At 39.9% G+C, this 18131-nt stretch overlaps 1 protein-coding gene and 1 pseudogene across 5 annotated transcripts; one reads left to right on the top strand and one right to left on the bottom strand.

Moving 5' to 3' along the window:
* The first annotated feature begins 361 nt into the window (after positions 1-361).
* LOC149819894 (serine/arginine-rich splicing factor RS31-like) lies at positions 362-4728 on the top strand. 5 transcript variants are annotated; one of them, XM_089982877.1, is made up of 7 exons: positions 372-508; positions 1199-1336; positions 2801-3162; positions 3299-3411; positions 3494-3732; positions 4192-4443; positions 4548-4728. In XM_089982877.1, exons 3-7 carry the CDS (start codon positions 2997-2999, stop codon positions 4576-4578), a joined length of 801 nt encoding a protein of 266 aa, XP_089839003.1. In that variant the 5' UTR covers positions 372-508; positions 1199-1336; positions 2801-2996; the 3' UTR covers positions 4579-4728. The 5 variants fall into 5 exon arrangements, with proteins under 5 accessions (XP_089839002.1, XP_089839005.1, XP_089839003.1 ...); XM_089982876.1 differs by having other exon boundaries at positions 362-449; positions 1199-3162; XM_089982879.1 differs by lacking the exon at positions 2801-3162 and having other exon boundaries at positions 365-449.
* Positions 4729-15856: 11128 nt separating this feature from the next.
* Positions 15857-16609, bottom strand: LOC149819893 (protein MIZU-KUSSEI 1 pseudogene; annotated as a pseudogene).
* Positions 16610-18131: the final 1522 nt, after the last annotated feature.

Genomic DNA, 18131 nt, shown 5'->3' with positions numbered 1-18131 from the left:
TACTTTTTTATTATTTTTTATATTTATTTAAAAATAGCTGATTCATCCCCATAAAAGAAAAAAAAGGGTACAGTGTGAACTCTTAATGATTAAGTTCACTATTGTAATTTTGACATATGATTTAACCTGAATCAAAGAACAATAATAAATGTAAGCCTTTGTTTGACAGTTTTTAGAAAACGTTTGGCATATGTTTAGAATTTTAGAAATGTATGGTCCATATTTAGAGTTAGGGACGAATGATTGGGGCATAAATGAAATTTTCCCAAATTATAAAGTACTAGCGTTAAAAAATTTTATCCCCACCGTCAAATTTCTTCCAAGGCGGCTCTCTCTCTCTAAAAAGGGTACGCTCCTATTCGTTGAGGGATTTAGGGTTTCTTCTTCGTCCTCATTTAGGGTTTCTTCTTCGTCCTCGCTTAGGGTTTCTTCGTCCCAAAGCAACTCAGGTAAGTCTCTCTCTGTGGAGGAAGGTTTGTTGTGGCGGTACTGGGTTTCTTCTATCTAGGTAACGATTCTTGTTGTTCTACTTCTCATCTCTACGGTTTCGCGGTAATTGATTTCGCGATCTAGCGCTTTTCGGCATCATTCTCACCACCACCACCGATCATCGTGCGCTCAGATCCTTTGATTAGATCCAGGGGTCATCATATTTATCCTCGTCTTCACAATGATGATCGTGATTACAATCATGATTTCTTTGCTAGATGTCTTGTACATCGTTTTTTTTTCTGTGTATATTTTTGTCGGCAAACTCTTCATAGGAGGGTGATGTTTGGCCTTGCAACGTTGCCGTCATTATCACCACCACCACCACTCCGCGACTATTGTCGCTATTTTGATTTCTTGGTGTCACATTTATCTTTTGTTCGAGAGTTTTCTTGCTCACCATTCAAGCGCCCCCTTTTGTACTCCCGCGTTTTCAAGTGGATCAGATCGAGTGGTTGTGTTCTATAGTTTGGGGATTTTCCCCAGTAGTCGGGGCGTTCTTCAACAGTTCGTTTTCTATTTGGTTTTTTGGTCCTTTATTTTGATTGTTGCTATTATCATCAATTTTGTTTATTGGAGCATTATATCAACACCATCATGAGTATCTTGTGTTTAAGGGTAGGATTAGACCGCATCTTTAATATGCTTTCTGATGATAAAGCCATTTTCTCCTTTTATTTATTGCATTTTTTTATTTCTTGGTTGTTAGGTGTTGTGGCCACCAATTTGGAAATGTCAAGGATGCGACATCTGTTCTGCGGCAATCTTGAGTATGACACTCGCCAATCCGAGCTCGAGACGCTATTCTCCAAATATGGAAGGGTTGATCGTGTTGACATGAAATCTGGTATTTTTTTTTGTTGTCCAGTGCTTCATCCATTTCCTGTAATGATATTTTTCGCCCCCAACAATTTCAGTGATTGTTTGCTTCTGGGAATATGCGCTTAACATTTTGCAATTTAGTTAAATCACTTATATGACGTGATGTCTATGATGGAATTTCTCAAGAAGAGGGAATATGGAATTTATATCTTCCAGTTTAAACAAAATAGTAATGGGTCCATGATATCTGTGATCAGTATGCAGTCTTGATTTTTGGCTCTCTTTTCCCATGAACATTATTACATTTGCATGGGGTCAATATTCTGCACACTGAATTCACTAAATCATGGTTTTTATTGCCAAAGATGACATCACTTATTTGCTACCTCAAAAGATTTGCTTCCTGCCCGTAATGATATCCGTTGGCAGAGGTAATTTGGTAGTTTTATGGTTGTTGAAGTACCAAAAGTGCGAAAATGGTGTCTGTGATATATTTGTGTTAGGATGATAGAACACAATCATCTAGAGGGCCCTATATAACTCATGCATGGGTGAATTCTATAGAGTACATCCTGCCACTTTCTTGGAAGTCTTTGTGATTTTGGTGAAATATTGGACATCAGTTTTGTCTTTGAAGTTTGTGGAGCAGTCCATAAGTTGTGAAATAAGTCTGGAAACAGTAGTGTGGTAAGTTTTTTGAATATGACAGAATCAATATGGTAGAATCTAATGTTAAATCATTATCTACCACTAAAACTATAATTACTGTGCTTCTGCTCTTGGTTTTTATCTCAAGAGATTCATTTATAGAGAAGTTCACAGGCTGGTTATGGCATCCGACAGACATGGTCCAGGAATATATGTATTACAGTTATTGGGTTCAGTTTGGTTTTGACTTTGTGTGTTACTAATTAGAACAAAATTTAAGTCATTTTTGCATGTCCCTTCACATGATTAGGTTGTTTCATTTATATCTGTTATTGATTTCTGCATCATTGTTCACAATTTCTATATGGGTGCTTCCTTGATCTGTTAACTGGGCCGTTTAAGGGGTTTTTCTGTCAAGTTGTTGCTTTGGTTTTGTATGGTGTGGCCAACATGCTGAAAATTATGAGTGGAATTTTTTTGTTGTGCTTGCTATTGGGACAGTCATATTTGCTATGATTTCTTCTCCAACAGTAAGATCCTTGGCAGTTAAAGATGTGAGTCATGTATGATGAAACCTGTTCGTGTTTTGATTTTAAAGTGGATGCCTTTAGGAGTGTATCAAGTAGCAGGAATACAAAATGCTTTCTGTGAAAATCAAGCTGATAAAGATGATTGGTGATTTTACATTTTAGTACAGTGAGTTTGTCTGTCACGCGGAGGAGATTGCATAAGCTGCACTGTGCGTCTGTGTCTTCTTTGTGCTAGAGAATGACATCTGATTAGAGCACTATTGCAGTTGCTTAAGCAGGACCTGCGTATTTAAATGCTTGTTTTGACGCAGGGACAATTAATGGCAACTTACCACTCTCTGAGTGTATCAACTTCCATGCAAAACTTTCCATGCAAGCGCAATATATCCTTCCTGCGAGCACATCAGCTTCTTGCACTCACAACTGCTATTGTACACTATCCTCACATGATAATCCATTGTCCATCTTTTGTACGACTGCATTATGTAGATACGACATTTTACAAGTATGAGGAATCCAATAATCATGCCTACCGTGCGCTTACTGCATGAATGGGGAAGCCTGTGCAGCAATGAGCTCACATTGGATTTAATTTTTATGCTATCATTTAGTTCATCCCAAATCCTACATACATGCCATCCTTTTGTCCTTCAGGCCTTCTCATGCCTATCAGGTGTTGTATACTTCTTTTTTCAATTTTGAAGGAATAAAAAGGTTCCTGATTAGGCTATCAAACTGGATCATGTCTACTGAATAGGTGATTGTATCTTCTGGTGATGCTCTCTCTAACAATCTTTTGCTCAATACAGGATTTGCCTTCATTTATTTTGACGATGAACATGATGCTGGGGATGCTATTCGGGGTCTTGATGACACACCTTTTGGTTATCATAGGCGTCGGATGTCTGTGGAGTGGGCAAGGGTAACTATCTTGACAATCTATCCGCTCCATTTTATGTTAGATATGGTTTAGTTCATTTATATCTTATATAATTATTTTTCAGCAAGGTGAGAGGGGGGGGCGGCATGGTGAGGGCTCTGGTCGCACAGCTGTAAACATGAGGCCCTCTAAAACACTCTTTGTGATTAACTTTGATCCTATCAATACAAGAATTCGGGACCTTGAAAGGCATTTTGAGCCTTATGGAAAGGTCTTGCATGTGCGGATTCAGAGGAACTTTGCATTTGTGCAGTTTGAGACACAAGAAGATGCAACCAAAGCCTTGGAGGAAGCCAATTTGAGGTACTTGGCCTTGCAAACTCTCTTTTTAGTGTGATGTTTCACTGCTGCTTTGTTAATTACTGTTCCAAAAATGCATATAACTGGGTGGTTTGTTTGATAGGTATTGTAGTTTGATATCCAACTCACTTAAGCACCTAAGTTTTTCTATTGCCAATCACATTTCCTAATTTAGGCAATTTAGTTACCACTACTGTTTTCTATTAATTTAAAGTTTGGATGTTCATCTGTTGTCTGAATTTGCCCTCCCTTGGTTTTCACATACTTTTTGCACTTCCCTTGTTATCCTACTATTCCTTCCTCTCCCTTTGTCATTTCTCCACCATACATAGCTGCTGTTTCTATTTTATGTTTGAGACCTACAGTTGTTTGAAACATTCTTACTGCAATTATAATGTCTTGTCATCCTAAAATTCTATAATGTTTTTCTTAATTGTTCTTTCCTCATTTTGCGGACTCCAGCAAAATATTTGACCGGGTGATCTCAGTTAAATATGCACTAAGAGATGACAGAAAAAGGGATGACAGGCGGGACAGCCCCAGAAGAGATGGTTATGGGAGGCGCAATAGTCCATCTATTGGTCGCTCACCCAGCCCAGGTTATAGAAGAAAGCCAAGCCCTGACTACGGCAGGGAGCATAGCCCAGTCTATGAGAGATACAACGGGCCAGTTTATGATAGAAACAGAAGCCCTGATTATGGCAGATATCGCAGGTAAGGATCTCCTTTCTCTGTTTATGGTTTCTCATTTTCAAATCATGGTTATGCTTAGCAGAATCCTTACTATTGCCTTTTTCTGTATGGTTTTATTGGTACAGTCGATCGCCCATCCGAAGGTCCAGGACTTAGAGATCTCCACGGTCAGGTGGAATGTGTGCTGGTTTTTCTCCAAGTATTTTAGGAAGGATGATTGTTCGGTACTACTGGTCTAATATTCAACCTTAAATTTTGTGCTAGACTTATTATTTGTAAAAATCTAATCACCACTACTGTGTTTAATCTTTTGGTCTCCTTTTAGCATTTTCCTGGATTATCTAGTCATGTCATTCCCGGAAGTGCTTTGAGAATTGGTTACTGTTTTTGGTGGTAGGCGTGTGTGGATGTAGCAACGTTGTAAACGAGTGTATGTATGTTGCTCATGGTTTTTCTTTTTTCAGGGTTAACAACCTGTGGTTAGTCAGATTCCTACTAGCACAGAAGCTTATAATTAGGGATCACTCGTGGAGGGAAAGCATGTCAAGTTGTTTATCCTTTCAGATTATGTCGTCTCCTGTCACAGCATGAGCTGGGTCCAATTGCATATGACTCCACAATGTTATTGAGCTTTGTTTAGGAGAGTTTTTCCTATTCCATTAGAACTGGATCTACCTCCGATTGCATTGTAACTCTGTGGAGTATATCAATGTATTATTGAATATGTGGACAGATCATGTCTAGAATTTCTTCCCAAAATTCCCGTTCTCTGCTGCTGTCCACACTGAGGCCCATAAGTGCACAATGGACGTATATCTTGGATGTCACATACATATCTCTGGTGCGCTTGGGTTTAAGAGTTCACTGGTGTTCAAAGTGGTTGATCTTGAGTTAGTAGGCGATGGTGCTTCTGATTTCCATGGTATTGTTATCTTGTTTCATGTCGAAAAGTGGTTGATCTTGAATTGCTAGGCGATGGTGCATCTGATGTCCATCTTAGTCTTTATTCAAAGCACAATTGAAGCTTTCCCTCTGTTGATGGTTGTTTACATCTGCTGGTTTGGTTTAGAGGGGTGTGGGTCACGTTTGCCCGATTTTCAGTCTTTCATTTGTCCCTTGCCTCCATGATGACTATTGACTTTGCAGAATTCAGGTGCTGTTGGGATATCAGTACAATGCAAGGATGTGCCTGGGTGACCAGTCTTTTCAAAACTGTGAATGGAAGATATCTTAGTCTCAGATGCCTGTCTGGTGGCAAACTTGATTTTCAGTCTGTTAACATGAGCATTTTGCATTTGAGCTGAATCGAGGAACAAATTTGAATGAAAACATTCAATGTGGGGTAGGTCGGCTGCTCAGGATCAACGTCGAGTAACTTGAGGAGAGCAAAGTGATGGCTGAGAAACAAAGAATGACCTTTTTGCAAACTAAAGGAGTTGGGTTTCTCTTTGTGGTCTTCCTGATTTTTCCATTCCTGAAAGCCACTAGAAGGTTTGTCTATGTTTTGATATTTCTTTTACCATGCTGGAGTGACTTGGTTTGATACTCCACCAAACCCTGATCCAATAGGGTTTGATACGGGTCTGCATTAGACCCGACCCATTGACACCCCCACCACCACCCATCCAGCTTAATTTGAAATTATCTGGGTTTGCTAATGATATAAAACTAACTAGGTTCTTTCACGTATAAATTTATGATGCAGGGACGGGTTTCTCACTCATGTCCAGCTTGAATGAGAATTAGGGGTATCAATGGATCAGGTATGACCTGATCAAGTCCTGTACCAGATCCTATATGGACAGGCTTTGGTTACAAAAATGGTGTCCGATTAACTATCCAAGTTGGACCCATGAGGTCTGATTATTAAATGATTTATGAAATTTTATGCCAAACCTGGGTCTGACCCGAGTTCTGATTAAGATCCATAAATTTTCAATGTAAAAAGCTTTAAAATATATTATTTTACAGGGTATGGATCGGGTTCTGGTTTATGTAATTCTTATTGAATCTTAATGTGTTTTTTCTTATGAAAAATCCAGTTGGACCCGAATTCAGATCCAATACCTGCATTAATTAGTGGGATCTGGGTTTGGTCCCACCCATTTTAGTGGTGTCTGACCCGTTGACACCCCTACCAATAATGCAATATCCAATATCTAATTTGGTTTGATATGGTTATCCCGTATCTTCTTCTTTTTTTTGTCTCTGCCAAGGAAAAACACATGGGTTTACCTTAGTTCATGCAAAATACTTAAGTGTGGAGTCCATCTGGCTTTCAGTCAAGAGGTTGGGCATATCCCATGCATGTATGGGTATTCAGTCAGGTGCTTCTCAACTGATAGAGGGTGTTCATGCAAAATACTTAAAATGATTTTATAACCTGGAAATGTGTCGATTTTTTAAGCCTTATAAAATCCTACCTATATGTCATAATCGGACGATTGAAAAGTTGATCTTCACTAAGTGAAACATGTAGATCACACATAGGTAAGGTTGGTTTTATGAAAAACAACTACAAAAAAGTAAAAAAATGAAAAAATGTGTAGGTCATGGCGATATATATATATATATATATATATATATATATAGAGAGAGAGAGAGAGAGAGAGAGAGAGAAATGGGTCCCTGCTAAACCCATTTTGTGCTAAATGAGTTTTTCAGCTTTTCCTGTGCCTTTTATGTGGTTCCGACCCTATAAATGTATTAGGCATGATCGATTTACTAAGAATCCATACCTGGGTCATGTGTTTTTTATGAAAAAAATGATGTTTGGAGCCTCAAAATTTTACAAAGATTTTGGATAGTTGAATTTTAGAACTTTATAAAAATCCACCCATGTGTTGGAATCAAACGCTTCAAGAGCTAATCCCTATAAAATCAATTTCATAGATAACATCTGTACAGTCAAAATTTAAATATAAAATGAAAAAAGCCCAAAAAACCTAATTAGCATGCAGTTTAACACTAAACGGATTTAACATATATATATGAGAATCCAAGGGTTTATCTTTTCATGGATGCATATGCATATGACTAAGCATTGTGCTGAGGGATGTCAACAGGTTCGGATGTAACCCGACATCCGACCCGAATTCAAATCCAATTAGTCGTGTTTGGTAGTTAAATCTAGCTGTAATTAATGATCAGATTCTGTTTTGATATTAGTTTCTTCATTTAAATCCAAACCCATATCTGATTAAAAACCCAAACTGATTAAGTGTAAATATCAGGTTTTAAGCTTGTCGGATCCAGGTTGGGTTTTATCTTTTTCCATCCAACTCTGAATCAGAATATGAAACCGATTACGTCAAACTCGGTTAGGTCGGACTTGGTAATGCCTAGATCTGACCCATCTGACCCGTTTACATCCCTAACTCTGCTAGTTGACTAGCTATGACATTATGCGCATTTGGTAACTCAATTTACTTAATTTGATCCTAATAAATTGACATAAACAGTTTAATAAGGATTTGTCAACTAAGATGGGAGGACCTCTTCCTGCAATATGATTATTCATGGTGCGGACTAAATCCCTACGAGATGAGGCCATGACACAGTAGGAGTCAGGTTCTGTAAAACCTACCTTTCAACAAAAATCAACTTTTGGATCATGTTTACCGTTCTCCATTTATTATATGTTTATAAATCAAATTGGACAAGAGCATGATGTCTTTTGTAGTTTTTTTTTAAAGGGGGTTAGGCGGACCCGTATCAAAACAACAGTCGCCCCATGTGGCAGAGAGATTCGATCCTAGGCCTTCAGCTTGACACACGACCCCGCTTACCACATGGGATACCGCCTCAGGTGGTGGCTTTTGTCGTTTTTAAATCATATATTATAAGCATTTTTTTATTTATTACCCGAAAAAACCTCATTTGGGATCAAAGACCTGGTCGCACTGGCTCATCCTCCCATACCTACGATCATCATACCAAAAGCTTAAAACTGTAAGGCTAGGACCCTTGTCCCCAAGTCTTATCCTGAGCGTGGGCTTGTGCAAACTAGCTTGCAAAGTACTCGGTCCGATCACTAGATCAGACCTCCTCCACTTGGAGTGAACCAAGGATGCAAAGAGTTCACAAGCACACTGCAAAGTACTTGGTCCGATCACTGGATCAGACCTCCTCCACTTGGAGTGAACTAATCATGTAAAGAGTTCACAATACAGTCTTTGCGATGTGACCGAACCCAGCTAGCGATGAAAAAGGGTTAGATATAATCAGCTGTAATCCCTTACTAAATCGAGATCCAAGCTAAGTAGCTACTTAAACTAATCAGATTAGCTAATAAAAAATACTAAAACATAAATTGATAATTAATGGTTTGGCTTCCTTTAACTAAACGGGTTCAGGGTTCAGTCAAATCTCTGACCACAACCCGTACCAACTACATCCTTAAGCCCAGCCTAGCTGTGCAAAACTTGAACCGAGCTACGCTCTTTGGGAGTTGGAGACCACCTGAATTAGGAGTGACTTGCCCAAGACAACTAGGTTAGCTTCACCTGGTAGGTTATACCCAATAGAACCAAGTTGAGATAGTCCAACGGGTACAAATCAAAGGGTCCTAAAAAAATAGACAAGTACAAAACTAGTCATAAAAAGTTAAACAAGTGCAAAAATAAGTCATCAATTCGCAGTTGCTAAGGGTAAAAAGGGTCCTAACGATATTGGATATTTGTGTGTTTGAACAAAGAATCTTCAAAATTGTAGGGTTTTTAGAGAATAATGTCAAATTATTCATAGAGTAAGGTCATTTTTTCGTTAAATGAACTTAATGGTTCAATAATGAGGACAGGTTGAAACTCAAAATATCAAAATCATCCTACAAATTGGACCCCTGTTCGGGCTAAGTTAGAGTAACATTTATGGTGCAACCAAACCATCTACTTAACCACAAAAGTGGGATAAGTTAAACATTTATGGTGCAAATTCAGTTAAACTTAGTTCTGTTGGACAAATGGGTGCACCTCATGCAACCTCAAGAGCGGGATGAAATTAGGAGTTGGCATCGGGCTGGCCTGGCCAAGGCCAACCCTGGCCTTGACCCACCGAAAGCTCAATCTAGCCTTGTCGGGTTCGGGCCTCGCATGAGTGGTGTTGGGCTGGGTTCAGGTCAAGTCAGGTTGGGCCTTTGAAACCTAATTGTAATTGGATTGAGCTCGGCCTGGCTCCATTGAAGTGACGCTTTATCCTAACCTGGAACTTGGCCCAGTTTTACAAATTGGACCAGGTTAGGCCTGACACTTATAAGGTTTTGGCCTACTATGGCAGTCAAACCTGGCCTGAACCTTCTTCGGTCAGGTACCAGGCCGATGCAATGTTCACCCCTAGATGAAATAATTGAAGTTCCAAGTTCCAAATTTAGCATCCAAAGTACATAGGGGTAGTATTAGAAGTGGGGTGGCCATCAGGCCGGGTGCCCCATGGCCTGTTAGGTACCCAGCCCGTAACAGGTCGGGCCCAGGCTGCAATATGCAGCCCAAGCCCGATTGAGCTCAGGCCTGGCCCTAGGCAGGTTGGGCTGATGTATAAAATAAATAGGGCCTGGCAAGCCCGGCCTGTTATGTGGGTTAGGCCTAAAGGGCCCAGTCTGAACCCATCCTGAACCAGATTATAACTGACTCGGGCCGGCATCAGCCTGGGATGTGGGTTGGGTGCTAATGAGGCTGTGGTGGTGATGCTAATCGGCTGCCTGATTCACGAAAATCAAAGAAAAGAACAGAAAATGAAAGCTACGATCTAAGCCTATGCTAAACTATGAATCTATGAAAAAATGAACAGAAAATTAAAGAGATTACTGAATAATTCATTCATCAGCTCTGAAAATAAAAGCCATTACAAAGAATTTGTATAGGCCAATCAACTCTGAAAATAAAAGCCATTACAAAGAATATTTATAGGCAGCAAAACTCTAATCTAATTTGGATTTAAAATAGATTCAAATCCTAAATAAAATCCCAAAAATTAAGAAGAATCCTAAAAAAAACACAAAACTGATCCATAAATGAATCTTAGATACTAATTAAAGGGACCACTTAGCAAATTGCTTTCGGAAAATCCAACTTGCTATAAAAGAAAAGGGAAGCAAATTTATACTGACTGTGTTGTTGAAGAAAATCAACTCCGCCTGTGTATAACTGTTCAGTTATACACTGCCGGTCCCAAGCCCGGATAAAGGAGGAGGGTTGCGGTAGGCCTGTGACAGCCAGCATAAAAACTTAGTCATACCCTATGAAAATGAACCAATATGAGAATTTCGTTGGGGCGTTCCCTACTGAGCGACGCGTTGTACTCTCTAGGCCCGGAGGTAGTGATAAATGGGCAAGGGTTGCTAGGTCGTCGCCCAGAAGCGACGCGTCACACCGGCGCCCGGGTGTGGTGTCAAATAGGCAAGAGTTCCCTCACTTTGTTGGACGGGTGGGGGTAAAGAAGTTAGTCCAAGACCATAAAATTAGGTTAGCCACTTGGAACATAGGGTCTTTAACTGGTAAGTTGGTAGAGTTAGTAGATGTTATGTGTAGGAGAAAGATTGATATTTTGTGTCTACAAGAGACCAAATGGGTAGGTGAGAAAGCAAAAGTGATAGAACCTTGGGGATATAAGATTTGGTATACAGGAATAAATAGGAATAGGAATGGAGTAGGGATTGTTATGAGTCGTCAGTTTATAGATAATATAGTTGAGGTCCGTAGGAAGGGTGATTTAGATGGAGTAGTACAAGGGATATCTTATGGAGAAAAGCTTTTCATCGGCGGTGACCTTAATGGACATGTAGGCATTAGTAGGGATGGATTTGAGAGTATCCATGGAGGCTATGGTATAGGAGAAAGAAATGAAAGTGGAGAAAGGATTTTAGATTTTTGTTTGTCCTATGATATGATCTTAGCAAACACTTGGTTTAGGAAGAGGGAGTCTCACCTAGTAACATTTAAAAGTGGGGTTAATACGAGTCAGATAGATTTTTTCCTACTTAGAAAGAGAGATAGGGGTTGTTGCATCGATTGTAAGGTTATATCGGGAGAAAGTGTAGCTACACAACATAGAGTCTTAATTTTAGATCTTAGAATTAGACAATGCCGCATAAGGGATAGACATAGGATAGATCCTAGAATTAAGTGGTGGGCACTGAAAGGAGCTAAACAAGGAATGTTTGTAGAGCAGGTAGTTAAGGAAGTTGATTGGTGTCTCGAGGAGGATTCAGAATCAATGTGGAATAAGATAGCGGGTGGCATGAGAAAAGTGGCTAAGGAGGTATTGGGTGAGTCTAAAGGCGGTGCACCACTAGGTAAGGATACATCATGGTGGAACGAGGATGTCAAATTAGCTATTAAGGTTAAAAGAGAGTGTTATAGAAATCTAAGTAAGAGTCGTGATAATGAGAATTTGGAGAAGTATATGATAGCTAAGAAGGAAGCTAAAAAAGTAGTTCGAAACGCGAGGGCTAAGGTATATAAGGAGGTTTATGACAAGTTGGATACCAAAGAAGGCGAGAAGGATATTTATAGGCTTCCTAAGATGAGAGATAGGAAATCGAAGAATTTGGGTATGGTTAGATGTATCAAAGATGAAACGCAAATGGTTTTAGTCAAAGATGAGGAGATTAAGAAGAGATGGAAAGATTATTTTGATAAGCTATTTAATGATAGTCATGCTCAAGATCTTGGAGACTGCTCCATTCCTTTTCATGAGATAAATCGTGACTTCATGAGCAAGATTCAAAAGAAAGAAATTGCAGAGGCTTTGAAGAAAATGAAATCAAGAAGGGCAGTTGGCCCAGATGGTATACCTATCGAGGCTTGGAAATGCTTGGGAGAGAAAGGTTTAGAATGGTTGACAAATCTTTTTAACTTGATTTGGCGAACAAATAAGATGCCTAATGAGTGGAGGAAGAGTACTTTGGTGCCTTTATATAAGAATAAGGGTGATATACAAGATTGCACAAACTATCGTGGTATAAAACTCATGAGTCATACTATGAAACTCTGGGAGAGAGTGATTGAGTCTAGGTTGAGGAAGGTTGTCATGATATCGGAGAATCAATTTGGTTTTATGCCTGGAAGATCAACTATGGAAGCTATACATCTTCTTAGACAACTTATTGAAAGATATAAAGAGAGGAACAAAGATTTGCATATGGTTTTTATTGATTTAGAGAAGGCATACGATAGAGTACCTAGGGACGTTCTCTGGTGGACAATGATGAAGAAAGGTGTTTCTCTCAAGTACATTAGTATAATTAAAGATATGTATGAAGGAGTAGTAACCAATGTCCGCACTTGTGGAGGGGTGACAACCAATTTTCTGATAACGGTTGGGTTACATCAAAGATCTGCTTTAAGCCCTTTCCTATTTGCGATAGTGATGGATGAGCTTACGAGATCAATTCAAGAAAATGTACCGTGGTGTATGTTGTTTGCTGATGATATTGTTTTGATTGATGAGTCTAGAGCTGGGGTTAATGCTAAGTTAGAATTATGGAGACAGACATTGGAAGCTAGAGGTTTTAAGTTGAGTAAGACTGAATATATGGAATGTCGGTTTAGTAAGCAACGAAGTAGTGATGGGAGTGTAGTGAAGCTTGGTGAGCAAGAAATACCGGTGAATGATTATTTCAAATATTTGGGATCCATCATTCAAAAGTATGGAGAAATTGATGGAGATGTAAATCATAGGATAAAGGTTGGGTGGATGAAATGGAAAAGTGCAACTGGAGTGTTGTGCGATCGTAGAATGCCATTGCGGTTGAAGGAAAAGTTTTATAGGACAACTATTAGACCCGCTTTACTATATGGTACGGAATGTTGGGCTGCCAAGAGACATCATATTCAAAAAATGAGTGTAGCTGAGATGCGGATGCTTAGATGGATGTGTGGAAATACAATAAAAGATAAGATTTGGAACGAGGAGATACGTAAGAAGGTAGGTGTTGCACCCATTGAAAATAAGATGCAAGAGAATCGTTTACGGTGGTTTGGACATATTCGGCGAAGGTCTAATGATGCTCCAGTTAGAAGGTTGGAGAAATGAAAAATATATTAGTTAAACGAGGTCGGGGTAGGCCTAGGAAGACTTGGATGGAGATGATAGGAAAGGATATGAATGCTTTGAACCTCACCGAGGACATGGCATTGGATAGAAATGATTGGAGGAAAAGGATTCATGTGGAAGACCCAAAATGAATTTCTTTTTTGGTTCATATCGCTGACCCCAATTGTTTTGGGATGAAGGCGTAGTTGTTGTTGTTGTTGTTTGTTGTTGTGTTGTTGAAGAAAAAGTCTATAAAAAGAAGTCTGATTGCTTGATGAAAACAACAAAAGGTGTCTTAGTTTTTTCTCAATTAGGTTGAGGATCTTGCTTACCGTCCACTTGATCGCCTAAGCTTGATTTTTGTGGGGCTTGCATTTTGTTGAAGCCCGCAAACGGAAAATATAATGGTCGGATATTCGATCTAAATCCAACAAGATATTTTCAGATATGGATCTTTTATGTAAAATCCAAATGTGCATTCTGTTCGGATTCTTATCTCTTCAATCAGATTAGTTTCGTATTTGGATCAGTATTTTTAATCAGAAATGGAGTTTATCCCAATCAAAATCCGACCTGGTTGCATTTTTTTTATGTGTAAATAGCTTGTTTATGTTCTATTCTTCTGGATCCAGTATTACCATATGTATCTTGGGTTTGGATTCAACCTACCTCATCGGTTCTTTTTTGGATCTGCTGTTGAAATTTCAGATTCTGATTTGGATCTAACAAGATCTGGCCCAATCCACTGCCATCCTAGTTAACATGGCATTATATTAATTGCGAGAACAACATGATATTTTAGATAGAACAATTTACAAAAAGGTGCCTAACTAATCAGCTGTTTACAAATCTTGGCAATCTGCCAAAATATCATGTTGGAAATCTTGGCAATCTGCCAGATCGTGTTGATTTGTCAGCTCGTGTTTTTGATGACTCAAGTAATGATGGAGTCCCTCGAGATAACAAGAAGATACATCACCATCGACTCTTTCAAGATAAGAATCAGGAAGTCATTAATCGATCATAGAAAAGCTACTCCAGATAAGAGTCTAAAAGAATAAACTCTTGTTAACAAGAAAGTTAATATTGTAAAACTTAGTTGTGCTAATCCATTAAAATAACACGTCTTAAAGCCATTAAAAAATATTAAAACAAAATTTAATTGTTTTTTTTTACATTTATTAAAAAATAACCGATTCAGGGGTAAAACTTATCGATTTTCTGCCGTTACAGGCCCATAAGCACCGATACTGACAACATGGGTTTTCCCCAATGGCCTTAATCAAACATGATTCAAGACTGCAGAAATTCTTGGATTCTCTGCATATTTCTGTCATGAAGTACAGAATCCAAGAAATTCTTAAATGTACCTCCCTAAACACCAGTTGATGAGGGATGGTAATTTACTGCCCAATGATTCAAAACAAGTATTCTGAGTTATCATAGTAACAATCATTTAACAAATAACAAAAATGGAAAAAAGGGTGTGCATTTTCATGTACCAGAGACTGCAATCTCACAATAAACAATCCAAAATCCAATGAAGAAAAGGAAACAGAAGTACCCAAAAGCCAAAAGAAGAAGAAACTACAATTTTTATAATATTATATTTCGAGATGAAGATTATTATAAACATACTGAATTGATGCCTGTGACATATCTTGCACATACAAACAAAAACTTCTATGAAACACCATCCCTTTGGACCTCTTCAGACTATGTCCTTTTCCCCCCAAAGATCCACGGACAGACACAGCAGAACATAAGGAAACTACTAAACTACAGACAAAAATCAGCACTCCCTAACAAAAAGGTTAAAAATAGAAAAAAAGAAAAACCCTCAAATACAAGAGGTCCTTACGCCTTGTAGCTTAAGGCATTCAAAAGTTGAAGGATGTCATGAGTTCAATACCCAGGGTGCATGTCTCTTGATGCAAAGATCCCTGGTTCACAGAAAGAAATACTCAGAATTTTACACCGCGGACATCAAAACAAGGCAATGATCAACGTGACACCTCTCCGCCTGCAACAAGACGTTCAAAGTTCAAACCACTCCAAAGGGGTTAGCGTAGTTGGAGCGAGCCTTAGATGTCAGACAGGCAGTTGGGATTCGACTCCCAAGGGTGCTACCCCTTGCATAAGCTGAAGCCCATCATAGGCCCTCGGATTTAGGGTAGCCCTGACGTTTACGCCGTTCGGGATGGTGACTATATTTCCAATCTCAGATGCAGTTTTCCAGGGCAAAATATGAGAAAAACAAGACGTTCTCACCGTTATTGAAAAAAAAAAATCCTATCCTTAATTTACATCACTAACCACCATAAAACCCCCCCATTAAACACATATACGGAAGGAAGAAGAGAGAAAATTACTATTAATTAAACAAAAAACATTTTCTCCCTAATCATATTCTAATGAGAAAAATGCTCAACTCAGGGCCACCACCCCCATCAGGGTTAATCATGTAGAAGGCCTCCGAGTGGCAGCTACCAACCACCCTCTCGAACCTAGCCCTCATATACATGAGCTGACCGCCCTCACAAACCAAGCCGGGCAGTACCCCAGCCCCAACAGACACAGCACGCAGCAAGCCCAGCACCTTCTGCTCACCCTCACAGCACTCCCTCGACACGGCGTACCCAGCCTTGCGCCCGTTGCAGTACATGGTCCAGAAGGGCTCGCCAAACAGGGCCTTCACGGCACCCCTCTCGCACTCCAGGGCGAGCCTCACGAGCCCAGAGGCCATCTCCTTCACAAGTGAGCTCGTGGGCATGGCCAGTTCCAGGACCAGGGCTGGGTCCGAGCCCGGCTCGTCCTGCACCACGAAGTTGACGTGGCCCTTGCGGTTGCCGAAGAGGGTACCGGTGACCCTCTTGCCTAGAGAAGGTGGGCCTCCACAAGTTGGTGAAGAAGAAGAAGAGGAGAGCCTGGCTGGTTTGCAAGAGGGGAGGAAGGATTTAAGGGCGAGGCGAGCTATGAGGGATCTGAAGATCGTGGCCATCTTGTGAGGCTTGGTGGTGGTGGTGGTGGTGGGGTGTTTTGAGGAGGGCAGCCTTGTGAAGGGAGAGGTCGGGGGGTCTTCTGGATCCTTGGTGGTGGCCGGAATTATACTCTGGCTGCTTCTCTTTCGCCGGAGATGGGATCCTTCCGGCGTCATTGGGGGAGGTGGGTGCTGGTAGTGGTAGCAGAGGGAAGATAAGAATGGTTGGGGAGTTAGGGGAGGAGGAAAATGGGTGTGTCAAAAAGGTAATGATGATGCAGGAGATGAGACAAAAGGTCGTGGAATGATGTGTGACGCCATAGTGATTTTTTTTTTTGTCTTATTTTGGGTTTTTGATGATGAAAGACTTATGGAGGATGAGTGTTATGTCACAGAGATACGAGGGCAGGACACGTGATGCAGGTTTTGACTTGCAAGTTTTATTTATTTATTTTTAATAAGATATGAGGATAAGCTTTTTTTTTTAATCAATAAAAACATTTTTGATATTTATTAAAATATTTTTAAAAATAATAAAAGTTATTTAATATGTCAAAATAATGACCGTAGGCTTGTCCCTGTGACAGAGATGGGAAGCTGGTGGATTGCTTGATGGTAAACTTAAACGTGAAGAGGATCACGTCAGAGGCGCCTTGGATGTCGTTCATCTTAAAAATGAACGACCCTCATTGAAACAGTGAATAGGCTCGTTGTGAGCCCTTCATTTTAAGCCATTCAGATGCCAAACAAGAACGACATTGGAAAAAAGAGTGGAGCCCATTCAAGTGATTGGCATCTCATTACAGTCCGTTCGACTTGAGATCAAAGGCACTCAGAAGTGCTATACGGAAATACCGTAGAGCACACTCTGACCTTACCCATCTCCAACTTAAATTGATTGTTAGTTGTAACGTGTTTCTTATGGAAAGTTAAATAAATAAATAAATTGGTCGTTAAGTGTATATATAGTGGATGGAGTTATAAAAATGTAAAAAGGAAAAATGAAGGTATGTGCACTGTGCAAGACTAGTGAACAGTGATGCATGAAAGCACCATTACGCACGATGGGAGCTCATCCAGGAAATTTTAAAAGTTTTAAAAATGGAAGTCAACTCGAGCTTCTGATTAAATATCGTCCAGTCGATATGATAAAATTAATTCATGCTATAAGGTGACTGGTTTGGAAATATATTTGCCACAGTGCATGGCTTAGTATAGTTTTTTTTTTTTTCTCGGAGAAACTGATCCAGGCGCATAGACCTAGCCGTGCTGGCTCAGCCTGCCGTACTTAAGGTCTCTGTCTATGTCAGTATAAAACTACGAAGGCTTACCCTTTGACCCCAGGGAGTCGAGTCGCCAAGTTTGGGCTTATGCAGGGGTGAGATACCCCTCGGATTTGAACCTAGACTACCCGCTAGCTTAGTATAGTTTGTTTAGGTAAATCTGACCCGCTAACCAACAGGGGCTCCGCTTGTTTGGTAGGAGCTGTTAGTGCACGTTACCTTGTATTGGGACGGTTGCAAGTTCAAATCCCAAGGGTACGATGTATAACCGGGGAAGGGGGTCGCCCTAACCCCCAGCTTGCCTATAAAAAAAAAATCTGACCCACTAAATATGTTCTACACACCGTTTCATACGCCAGATAAGTCTTTATTCAGGGCATGTGACTTTTTCTAATATTTTTGAGGATTTAAACTTG

This window comes from Nuphar pumila, chromosome 12 (genome assembly GCF_984573655.1).
Source record: "Nuphar pumila chromosome 12, dmNupPumi1.hap1.1, whole genome shotgun sequence".
NCBI classification, from domain to species: Eukaryota; Viridiplantae; Streptophyta; class Magnoliopsida; order Nymphaeales; family Nymphaeaceae; genus Nuphar; species Nuphar pumila.
This window is presented reverse-complemented; position numbering and strand designations above follow the sequence as displayed.